This window comes from Dermacentor albipictus, chromosome 1 (genome assembly GCF_038994185.2).
Source record: "Dermacentor albipictus isolate Rhodes 1998 colony chromosome 1, USDA_Dalb.pri_finalv2, whole genome shotgun sequence".
NCBI classification, from domain to species: domain Eukaryota; kingdom Metazoa; phylum Arthropoda; class Arachnida; order Ixodida; family Ixodidae; genus Dermacentor; species Dermacentor albipictus.
In genome coordinates, this window is record NC_091821.1 from 475,261,010 (window position 1) to 475,273,915 (window position 12,906).

General features: G+C 46.1%; 1 protein-coding gene across 2 annotated transcripts in view; it reads left to right on the top strand.

Annotated features, from left to right (window-relative positions):
- The window catches only part of LOC139059462 (calcitonin gene-related peptide type 1 receptor-like), a 148,863-nt gene that overhangs the window by 90,553 nt on the left and 45,404 nt on the right, over window positions 1-12,906 (top strand). For both annotated transcript variants that reach the window (XM_070537899.1, XM_070537893.1), the window contains exon 3: window positions 64-202. In XM_070537899.1, coding sequence (XP_070394000.1) covers window positions 64-202 — 139 coding nt within the window. The remainder of the gene's footprint in view (window positions 1-63; window positions 203-12,906) is intronic.

The window sequence follows — 12,906 nt, forward strand, 5'->3', positions numbered from 1 at the left end:
ATCATGGAAGGTGCCTCTGAGCGTCAATCGCACTTATCTACTTTCCTTCCTGCACTGGTGCAGCTGCTCTCGTCCTGCCTGCTGCCCTGGTGCAGCCCTAGCGCGCAGGGCACCCGTGCTGAGAGGGTGTTCTCCCAACTGAAAGCACTGCGGGAATGCGAGCAGCGGGCGTTCTATGACTCCCGTAACGAGAACGACACCGGTGAGTGGGGTCCTCTGAGCTCAGTCTTCGAGCACAAAAAAGAAAAGTTAAGAAAAGGGAGCTTGCGAGACTGCTTTATCGAAAATGGTTGCTGATTTAGTCTTGCCTGTGAGCTAGCAAGGAGATCGCTGTGCTTAATAGCTGATAACGTCTAGAAGCAAGTTAATTTAAGACCATTTACTCTTACTTATTGCCTGTAGGTGCCATGGAGTTCAGTTTGCGCGTGATCTCTGCGCCATAGACTAGTGAAATCCTGCGGCGGCCAACCCACCATGGTTGCTCAGTGGCTGTGATGTTGGGCTGCTGAGCACGAGGTCGCGGGATCGAAACGTGGCAACGGTGGTCGCAGTTCTATGGGGGCGAAATGCGAAAACACCAGCGTACTTAGATTTAGGTGCACGTTAAAGAATCACAAGTGGTCGAAATTTCCGGAGTCCCCCATACGGCGGGCCTCATAATCAGAAAGTGCTTTTGGCACGTAAAACCCCACAATTTACTTAATTCTGCGGTGGCCAGCGTCTAGACTCCTAAACAAAATTACACCCTTTAGATTGTATGCTGCCGTACAACGACTATCGTCGTCTGTCTTTTCTGCCTTTGCTTTCTTTAACGCTGCGAGCCCGGTATTTCCAAGTCACGAACGGCGTGCGCGCTATCAGCATGACAGGGCATTTGTCGACAGGAAAGTAGTGAGGGCGGCGTTTTCAAGAAAGGAAACGCAAGCAAGACAGATGACGATTATCGTTGCGTGGCAAGATACGACCCAAAGGGTGTACATTTGTTTAAGAGTGTGTACATGTGAATAGGCACCTTCCGCGGAAGCATTTCAGAGTTGGTGGCAGCGCCAGAACGCAAGGCCTAGCGAGTGGCGGAAGCAAAACGGGGCAGACGCTGTGTACATTCGCAGTTGCACTTTTGATCGCTTATCACGAGGCAAGACTATCCGATTTGCTAAAATTTTGAAGGGCGCGTGCTCTGCCTGTGACCGCACATGTTCGCGTCTATTATCATGAGCGCTAAGAATCCTAAGCTTGATTTGGCCAAAGCACAGTGGGTAGCACTCGGACAAGCGACAAAAATTGAGCCGCTATCGTTCGCAACGCGTGGCGTTTGCATCGCCTCGAAGCGGCCGTTCTCGGCGACGCTGGAGCGAACAATGAAGACCTCGTAGCGACTTCTGAACAGTGCAGGGTGCCTATATAAATTTATTCCGTGTTGGAGACAGCGCTATAAGCTTATCGCACATATGATCTCTAGCGAGTCTTTTGTCGACGGCACAGACGGTTGTGCTTCGGGCGCTCCCTTGCCGGAATTACATTGGCCATGCTGTCACCCATACTAGCAACCCACCGCACGTACGACGGGCCGAGATACCTCTGAGCGACTCCGCTCTAGTCGTTGAAGCAGACACTCCTTACGCAATGTGGACTTGCGCAGCATTCTAATGTAAAATATTATGTCTTCTGGAATCTCGCCTTCTATACAATGGTACAGGTGCCGTCAAACACAGTCTCCTAACGTGCATCCGTCTTCCCTGGTGAAGATTTCCACTCCTTTACGGAATAAAAATTACCTCCGATAAGAGATACCTGCGTTCGGCGATATTAAAGCGAGGTGACTGCCTTTGAGTTGCTTAGAAAGTTGACCATGGATACGCCCCGATTTCATATATGAAACATCTCGTGCCAATAAGAAATGCAGGATCCCTAGTCACAAGAAGCTCTTAGGTTGGAATTCGTTTTAAGAGCGCATGACAGCTAATCCTGATTCTGGGCATACTATTCGCGAAGACGGCCGGCCAGTGGCAAAGATCACTTGCGAACAATATGTATATATATATATATATATATATATATATATATATATATATATATATATATATATATATATATATATATATATATATATATATATATCATCAGCCTGGTTACGCCCACTGCTCAGCTTCCCTTCCCTTGGAATCGAGTCCGTAACCAATAATGACCATCGCTTATCTTGCCTCCTCATTACATGTCCTGCCGAAGCCCATATCTTTTTCTTGATTTCAACTAAGATGTCATTAACTCGCGTTTGTTCCGTCAACCAATCTGCTCTTTTCTTATCCCTTAACATTACGCCCATCATTCTTCTTTCCATAGCTCGTTGCGTCGTCCTCAATTTAAGTAGAACCCTTTTCGTAAGCCTCCAAGTTTCTGCCCTGTAGGTGAGTACTGGTAAGGCACAGCTATTATACACTTTTCTCTTGAGGAATAATGGCGACCTGCTGTTCATGATCTGAGGATGCCTGCCAAACGCACCCCAGCCCATTCTTATTCTTCTGACTATTTCCGTCTCATGATCCGGATCCGCGGTGACTACCTGCCCTAAGTAGATGTATTCCCTTACCACTTGCAGTGCCTCGCTACCTATTGTAAATTGCTGTTCTCTTCCGAGACTGTTAAACATTACTTTAGTTTTCTGCAGATTAATTTTTAGACCCACTCTTCTGCTTTTACTCTCCAGGTCATTGAGCATGCATTACAGTTGGTCCCCTGAGTTACTAAGCAAGTCATTATCATCAGCGAATCGCAAGTTACTAAGGTATTCTCCATTACCTTTTGTCCCCAATTCTTCCCAATCCAGGTCTCTGAATACCTCCTGTAAACACGCTGTGAATAGCATTGGAGAGATCGTATCTCCTTGCCTGACGCCTTTCTTTATTGGGATTTTGTTGCTTTCTTTATGGAGGACTACGGTGGCTGTGGAGCCGGTATAGATATCTTTCAGTATTTTTGCATACGGCTCGTCTACACCCTGATTCCCTAATGCCTCCATGAATGCTGAGGTTTCAACAGAATCAAACGCTTTCTCGTAATCAATGAAAGCTATATATAAGGGTGGGTTATATTCCGTGCATTTCTCCATCACCTGATTGATAGTGTGAATATGGTCGATTGTTGAGTAGCCTTTACGGAATCCTGCCTGGTCCTTTGCTTGACAGAAGTCTAAGGTGTTCCTGATTCTATTTGCGATTACGTTTGTAAATAGGTTGTAGGCAACTGACAGTAAGCTGATCGGTCTATAATTTTTCGAGTCTTTGGCGTCCCTTTTCTTATGGATTAGGATTATGTTAGCCTTCTGCCGTTCCGGTACGCTCGAGGCATGAGGCATTGCGTGTACATGCAATGCCTCATGACATATATATATATATATATATATATATATATATATATATATATATATATATACTGACGCCTTATGTAGATGAATGCGAAACCATTGCAACTATAGCACGATGCTTGGCTCTTTCAGCTCCGTTAACTTCGTCTAAACACCAATGGTCGAGGGTTTGACTACCAACGAAAGTCGTGGGTTCTTAGGCTTTAATTAACTGCACCATAATTACCTGCGTCCTGATTAACAACGAAAGTCGTCGCTTCGACTCCCATCAAAGGTCGCGATTAGACTCCGCACAAAGGTCATGGGTTCGAGTGCCTTAATTTAATATAACCCGCCGTGGTTGTTTAGTGGCTCTGGTGAAGGGCTGCTAAGCACGAGGTCGCGGGATAGAATTTCGGCCCCGGCGGCCGCATTTCGATGGGGGTGAAAACATTTGTGTACTTAGATTTAGGTGCTCGTTAAAGAACCCCAGGCGGTTAAAGTTTTCGGAGTCCCCCACTACGGCGTGCCTCCAAAGCTGCAAGTGGTTTTAGCACGTAAAAATCCATAATTTGTTTTAAAAATTAAATATACCTTAAAAAACTGCGCCTTAATTACCTTCGCCTTAATTAGCACCGAAGGTCGTGGGGGTTCGTCGCCTTTTTGCACCATCGTGTGGTCATGCGATTTTCCGGCTCATGAGCCATATAATGCTTTCGCGTTACTATTTGGCCCCGATTATAGCACTCAACGAGTGATTTGAAGAAAACAGGACCTCGAACAGGGTGTTCTTAATGGAACTAGCACGTTCAGAGAAATTTATAAACGTTAAGGTAGCGTAGGTCTGTATCTAACCTCTCTCAGCCCACAACTTGTGCACCTGGGTATGCACCATTTAGTGCGTGCCCGAACAGTAAACCACTCGGACAAATGGGTCTATCAAGACAGGTAATCGCCATTGCGTATTTGCCCGATCCTGGTGAATTCCCCAGTATGGGTATGTGCCATAACAGAGCGACTTAGAAACCGACTAAGCGAAACACGCAAAGTTGTGCTTGCGTTCAGTGGACCTCAGAAGCGTGAGCGCCACCTCTGGCGCCAAGGGCTTTAGGGGAAGTTTGAGGGTCAATTACGGTTTTTTAGGCCTTCTGCTGCGTGCGTAGCTAGATAGCCCGGTCACCGCGGGCTGTCACGATGAGCCCGCTTCCCATCGAAAGGTTCGGATAACCGTGCGCTTTGATCGGTCTCTGTGGATATCGCTGCTCCAGGGGCGTGGGCGTGGCGAGGCAAACCAACCCGACCTCGCTCCGCGCTTCAACATACACGAAATTTCTCAGTCGCGCCATTTTCTTTATGATCGCGCCTTTTGGGTACGCTGGTCCTATGCACAGAAATGTGTTGGGTCAGTAGCTGACGTCTCCTTTCTTTTTTAGTGTTCTCTGCCTATATTTGCTGGTGCAACTACTGCTACATGAGAAATGTCTGATCAGCTAGCTGCCCTCGAAACATGAGCTAGGCATGTAAACATTAGCAGACGGCTACTGGAATGAATTAGGATTGCGGAGTGTTTTCTAAAACAGTGTGCGCTCGAATGTTTTTACAATTAAACAATATACTGGTAGAGACTTATTCGCGTAGTTGTAAGCGGTATACACCGAGCGTATTTTTCTGCGCACGCTTGGAGGAAACCGCGAGATGCACTCATTGGTTACAGGCCATCCCTCGGTTGCCCCTGGTAACCTGTCAAAACGTGTTGGAAGGCACATTCACAGATATCCCTTCAAAATTACATTTTCGGTGTTCTAACCTGCAGGAGGCATATTCCGTTGGTTCACACATACAGCTAAAAGCCCCACGTGAAGCGGCTTACGAGCCCAGTCGCTTTAAACGTGATTGCTGTTGGAATGTCCCCGCGCATAAGCAGAACCGAAAGCGGTAGTGTAAAACCTACTCCTTGTTCAACATTTTGTTTCTAGCAGAAGGTACTGACACGAAAAGAAAGGGACGACAACACACGCTGGGCTAGCAACTGAATGTTTATTATTGATTTCCCACATTTTTATAGCACAAGACCGCCAATGCGTCTTTCTTGTTTTTTGTCTTTAGTCATGCCTATTATCCAACCCTTAGGCTGAAATATCGTCCTTGCGCAAGTAGCCCTTTTCGTTTTCTGTTAGAAGTATTGATGGTATACTAATGCAAGATTGCCCGCTTCTGTCAGTGGACATGCCTTCTAAAATTTCGCGCATCAGCTTGTTGTTACTTTTTCAATAAAAAAAAAACTTGGCGTCGTGAACTGAAACGGTGCAATGGTGCTGGCGATGATAAAAAGCGGATGCCCAGCGGAGATTCCATCCAAACATGATGCATGCGCTCTTGTGCTGTCATTGATACACCTGGCTACTTGTCCTATATATCGTTGGTGGCATGATAAGGGTATATCATATATCACCCCTGTTTTGCAGGTAGTGCGCTTCTTCTGGCGGTTTATTGCGCATTTGATAATTTCCTAGCCATTATTGACTTATGCACACATTGAATACGCCTTGTTTGGTGCTGAACAGACAACCGTGATGCCTTCCTTTCCGGCTATCTTATTTAGCTTGTGGGGAAGGCCGTGTACATAAAGCACAACGGCGACCTTTCTTTGTCTGTGGAATGTTTTCTTCTTGTTCAGCCATGATATTCGAGAGCCTCGTTTTCTTGAGCAACCATTCGGCGACCACTGTAAGCAGGCCTTTGAGATAGCCAGCGTTGTTGAGCCTGGTTACATGGTGCATGAAGCTCTTTTCCATTACGTGATGACACAACTTCTTTAGGGCGGTCTGTGGCACCGTGGTCTCGATGGCTTGTTTTACATTCTTGGGATGGTCAGAAACGTACGGCAGGAACCAGTCGCAAGAGCGGGTTGCGTACTTCCAGCATGTGTGCTGGTTTTTGAAGGTGATGTCTAAAGGAAGAAACTTATTTTTCTTCCTTTCTGGGATTTCAAAGATGAAGTTTAAATCTGGACATGCTTCATGAAAAGTTGTCGGGACACTTTCCCTGCATATGCTTAGTTCTAGCTCATCAACTGTGTTGCACAGCACCAGAAAATCATCCCCGTAGCTAACGATTGCCAGAACGTTGTTGTATTTTCGGCCATCCTCAATTCTTGTACCCACTGCTGCGAGGAAGAGGCCCCACAAGTATGGTGCGACTCGTGAGCCAATGCTGACTCAGCCTCTCTGAATGTAGTGCGATTCTCCAACAAAAATGACAGGTGCATTGACATAAGAGGATAGAAACTCGAGAAAAGTGTCCAAGGAAACGCCAGCATTATTCTGGAATTGTACAATGGATTTCGCTTCGATTGTTGCTCGTAGCACCGCCTGCCTACTTGAATGAGGGACGGAGTAATACATGTCTAGAATGGCGACAGAAAACGCTGCCGATATCATGGAATCACGAGAGTGAAGGTAATATATGAAAGCTACCGAGATTTCAATCCTGTATGGGTCACTGACGGCGAGTCCCGGAAACTGCATTGCCAGATACGTTGAAACTTGTTCCTGCCACGTGTTCCTTTCCGACACGATGACTCTGAAGGGAATGTTTTCTTTGTGGGCATTTGCGTGCCTTGTGGTATAGTAGTGTGGCAAATCAATCATAAACATTAAGTTACTAGTCCAGTGCGTGTCGTCGTCCCTTTCCGTCCGTGTCAGTATGTTCTGCTGGAAACCAATTGTGCTATGTGCAACCAACGAGCTCAGGCAAACACTATTCCAGTTCTTGTTCTGATGACGTGCCACTGTCTTCACTGGATCGTTGTATCGATCTACCAAAACCAGGCCAAATTAGTTTATTGGGTTCTCCGTGCCAAAGCCACTTTCTGATTATGTGGCACGCAGCAGTGGAGGACTCCGGAAATTTTGACCACCTGGAGTTCTTTAACGTGCAGCTAAAGCTAAGTACACGGGTGTTTTCGCACTTCACCCCCATTGAAATGCGGCCGCCGTGGCCGGGATTCGATCCCGCGACCCCGTGCTCAGCAGCCCAACAGCATAGCCACTGAGCAACCATGGCGGATCCAAAACCAGGTGGTGAGGTTCACTGCATATACACGGTGGGCAGAAAAGCGGGTTTCCAAGCGCAGATGCACTCGGCTCACCGACTGCGATGAGACGTCTGTTGTGTATGGTTGGCTAAGACAGTAGAAGAAATGTTTGACTTCACTTAGGTGAGGCACACCTTACGTGGGTGAACGTGATAACGGAGAGCGTTCCCTCAAGATTCCCATAATGCCTCACCGGTGACTGCTTGAGGGCGCGTGCTACTTTTAAGCTGCAAAAAGAAAGAAAGCAGGTAATAAATTTACACGACGAGATCCGTTCCAGGTATTCACAGCAATACAAGTTAGATAAGTTTTGAGGAAAAGAACTGATATGGAGATGCATACAAATGCGTTAGAATGGAAAAACATCTATGACCATATCGCCTTTTAGATAGCACCAGGCAGGTGCACTAGGGTCTGCGACGCCACGCTACTTAGCCCGACTACTATAGAACGCAATGTAGCTGATTAAATCAAGCAGGCATAGGTAGCAATTAGTCGCCGCCCCGTTTGAAAGGCGATGTCAATAAATCTCCATCATCATCAAGTCGTCGAATCAATATTTATCACAGAGAATCGCAATTCCTGAACGATACAAGTCGCATGCGCACAAACCAGGAAAAGAAAACCGGTAAGAAAACGTGATTTCGTGAAAAGACGTCGACAGATGCGTGGTGGTTTCCTACATATCACCAATCCACATGGCAAATCCCGATGCTATCCACGCCAAGACCCCATACCAGCGACAGAAAAAAAAAACAATTTTTTCAAGATGAACTCTTGTACCAACTACGTTTTGTGAACAGTGCTACTTGCGAAAATGTCGATCTCTGCATGGTGGGCTCAAGTAGACCAGAACGTTGGCTCACGCAGCCACCTTTTTTATTATTTGGAAAACGTTTCAAATTACACTTCCTGTCAGCCCATGCTGATCTATACTACAATTTTCTCTCGGAAGAAAGCCACGCACCCACAAAAGGTGCACCAAGTAAGATGTGGGAATAATGGACGTTTCTTTTTTGGAAGGTGAACATGTATTAGCAACAGTTCAAGACTTTCCCCACCGTGGCTGCTGCAGCCTTGCTTAATGGGCGCGTGTCTCACGTATGCGCATACGTGCAAGTGCACGTGCACGCGCGCCAGCTTACAATAGGCCATGGAAACGGGAAGGAAAGGCAAGAAAAATGATGGTCAACCTTGCCCGTATATTTCGCTTCATGCTTCTCTCACTATAAATCCGTTTTCGCCATTCATCCCTCGACAAACATCGCCATTGTCCTCGGGGCCTGACTGCATCGACACCTCCTAAATAGTGTGCATTCGCATGAACTGCTGTTTGAGCCACAGTAAATTTGTGACCGGTATGGCACATAAGAATAAACATTGCACGCGGCTGCACCCTGCCGAGATGACAGTAACGACATCCGTTCGCGTTGGATTGAGTTTTATAGCATTGAAGTCACCGTTTGACGACAGCTTCCCTGCACAGGTTCCACCACGCGCGATTAATGGGCGTTATAATTTACGTTCCGTCGAAGGGCTTGTAATGTAACGCGATACTTACCCTTTGGAAAAATGCCACCTGTTGTAGTCAAAGCAGCGTTTTCAGTACTTTCAAAAGGAACTAGCAAATCCGCGACTAAAAGTACAACATGCCTCTGGTTTCTTATTAACAGCCATTCCAATTGTGAGCTGTGTTGCTACGTCACTTTTTAGCCACAGATGCATTTCAGAACTGATTATCTATCTCCGTTAGAGATATATTATTTGCGAGATAGCGAATGTAGTGGTTATTTTTTGCAATGTCAAATAAAGTTTTTCTCGCACAACTGTCTCGTATAGTTTATCTTACGTGAATATTTTCTTGCACTTCTTCCTTTAAGAACTTCTGTGTAGGAGACAAATCTTTTATCTCAGACACGAAAGCTCTCTCTCTCTCTCTCTCTCTCTTTTTTTCGGTTTGAGAGTGATCATGCGCTTTCGAATATTGTGAGAGTACACAAGAAATAAATTCTGTCAGGACCCCGATCATGATCAATGTATATGTTATTGCTATTCGCATTGAATCAATGCGACGACACACAGTATTACCCGTAGCGGTGGCTTAGCGGCTATGGTGTTGCGCGGCTAAGCACGAGGTCGTGGCGACCGCATTTCCATGGAGGTGAAATGGTAAAATGCCCGCGTCCCGTGCATGGAGGCCACGTTAAAGACCACCCTGGGGGTCCAAATTAATATAGCGTCCCCCAATACACCGTGCCTAATAATGAAATCGCGATTTTGGCGCATAAGTCTCCAGAATACAGAAACACACAATATTGCCAAATTTTTACCTTCTCTGAAGCCCAATGCTCATTGTTCAATGTACGCTCTGGTCCCATTCTCTTTAGTTCACTTCTTGTCCACGCTCGACGGCTTCTGGTGCCGACTTCTTCCCTTCTTGCCTTTTGATTTGATTCTTTATCTGGGCACCTACCCAGCACCCCGTGCTCGTTCTGGAGGAACGCTCAACAACGTTCACTTACATAGTGTCACATATATGCCGCTTGCACATGCACAATGGTCCAAGTTGTCTATTCGTGCGCATTCCCAGTGGCGAACGATCAGTGACCTAAGTTGGCTTGAAAGAGGTTAGATACAGACGGACATACCAAAAAGTGCGTGTAGTTCCCGAAGAATGTTAATCGCATTGTTAGAGTACTTACGTGACATTTTCTTTCTAGCTAAGACCTAGCCGAGAGCACCTCCAACAAACAGTTTCTTTCGCATAAAAGCCGATGATTAGATTGATTAGGGATTTATATGTATGATAGGCTTGCGCGTTAGTATTTGAGCATGTTATGTCACTCGTGATGATTGTTGTTTGGGTTCTTTTACACGCGCAGTTATTCGTTCACATGATTGTGCCCCGATCCCAACAAACCGATCCGCAAACGCACTTCGAATCAGGTAGCATATTTAGCTAAGGCTTCAAGATAGGTCCTTGGTTTACATATTCTTTTCTTTAAACTGGCATTGAGCAAGGCCGTAGTGTGCTGAGGATTGCATCTAATTTATTTGACAAGGTTCAACAGCATCACATTTGCTACCAAGAGGTTCGAGGAGTATGAAACACATTTTTCGAAAGACAGTATATGGGGCCTACTCATAATCTGTTGCATTACTTATATCTTGACTTTTCACAGAGTACAAGTCCCGTTTTCTCGATCATGCTATCCAGCAAACTTTCGAACTGCCCCAAAGATGGGCCAGCTTCTTCCGAAGCGAGCAGTACTGATAGCAATATCAAGGTTTAGCATAGCGCGTAACTTCTCGGACGGTTATATATGCGGACGCAATATCTTGCCACGAAGCAGCGCGCAAGGCAACTCATGCTGGCGGGTATGCCATGCTTCTGATGACGCAAACGCCATGAGTACCGCCATGGGTGTTACCGGCATCGCACCTATAGAGAGCTTAGGTGGAAGCGCCATTTAAGGGTGGTGACAGCCCAAACATTTCAACAGGTATTTGCAACCTAATTTTCGCGAGCAGACAAATTCGCCCCCCCCCTTTTTGTAGAATTCGTGGTGCATTCCAAAAGCTCATGGCGCATTTCTGCTTTTTTGTTGTTACTCATCTTGGCAGGCGATTTAACGAATTTATTTGTATTAGCTTTTTAGCAATGGGCACAGAATACCTGCATGCATTGCCTTTTCCTCTGTATTTAACACATAAAGTTCATTTCTGTTGAATTGTTTGTTGCGCGAAACCTATACAACGACCAGTTATACAGCACAGCGGCGTGTCGTTTACTAATCCCGAGGACGCGGGATTGAATCGCCACCGTGGCGGCCTCATATGAATGGGGGCTGAAAGAAAACAAAAATACCCATATGCCATGCATTGGGCACATGTTAAAGAAATCCAGGCTAACAAAATGGATCCGGAGTGCTCCGCTATGTCGGGGCTCATAATCAAAGCGTCAAAGTGGGACGTAATACTCCGGAATTAATTTTTGTTTTGCCTGATCTTGGTAGCATTATCTCACGTCAAGAATATGAAGCAAACAAAGCACTATTGTTGCCCACCACTAGCACTTCATAATAATAGTGTTTTTCGAAGTGTGCGTTATTTGAAACTGTGGTTACTGAACTGTTGAACTACAAGGTAAACGCAAGGTCGTATACTGCGCTCACATGCGCTACATGTCGTCGGCGACTGAGGCCACAGTTTAGCGAAAATATTCATTACTTTTATGTCACCGACGGTCACGAGCGACGCAGTCTGTCTGGTTGGTGATTCTTCATTTGAGGCGCGTATCGTATAACTAATCAGAGACTTTCACCTCCAAAATTAGCTGGTGGTGGCAACTACCCTTACAAAGGCTGTCACCAACCTAAAGCAGCGCTTCCATGTAGGCTCCTCGCGCAGCTCCAGGGTACCCGAGATGAGACGAAATATGAGACCAACCTCTTTGGATGAGCCTGACGGGATACCGTCTGCATTGGTCAGCGCCAGGTTAAATATTAGGTCCATGATGGGCACAGGCGCCGGGACTAAATAAAATATACGTCACTTTACGCATTTCAGTCGTAATAATATTTTGAAAGTTTCAGTGGTTTGAAATAAAATGCATAGGCTCAAAACGAAATCTCTCATGACTGTCTTTTTTGTGGGCTGTAATAGCAAAGCTATCACGAATAAATTGGTGAAGACCGTAAAACATGGTTCGATCATCTTTGGCGTTTCAGTAATATAGCGCCTATTTAGCATGCCGAAGTGTCCCTATGGACCACTACGTCAATGGCAATGACGAAGCCGATGGTTAAATTTACTCGTGACTATCCACATAATCGCTGCCGTAATAAAATGTATAGCCGCCTTCAACTTCATTCAGATCCTTCAGGTCGCGCTAGATTCCTGGCCCGAAGCGGGCCGCTCCCACGTCGGGAGTGAAAGGCATAGCATCTCGGCCGCATCGCGGGCCCGATGGACAGCCTGCTCTTCTAGTTCAGGGCCGCGGAGATCCGCGTCCCAACGCTCTTTGGTGTTGCCCTTGTCACTGCGTAACGCGGAGCACCACCACAGCATATGTTCTAAGCCTGCTACGCTACCGCATCGAGGGCCAGTGTATGAAGCCACGAATTAGAGAAATATTTTGCTTAATAATAGGGAATTGGTATAGATTCCCGTCTGACAGAGCCTCAAGGTGAAAGTTTGGGGTCCGTTTAGCTTTATGTGCGGAGGTGGATATGATCTGCGCGCCAAGTAAAAGTGTTTCGTGAGTTTGTGCTATGAGAGAATATGGTAGCTAGGTGGCTACGCCTTTCTGCAATCTGGAGAGTCTGCTTATTGTTCCCGTTCTGGAGGATTACGTACCCAGTATTTAGCGAAAAACTGCCGCAACAAATGAGGTTGCGTATATTCGAGACGGCAGTGAAAGGTGAATGCGACCATGAAGTGTCATTTACTACTGTGACTGATTTTCGCA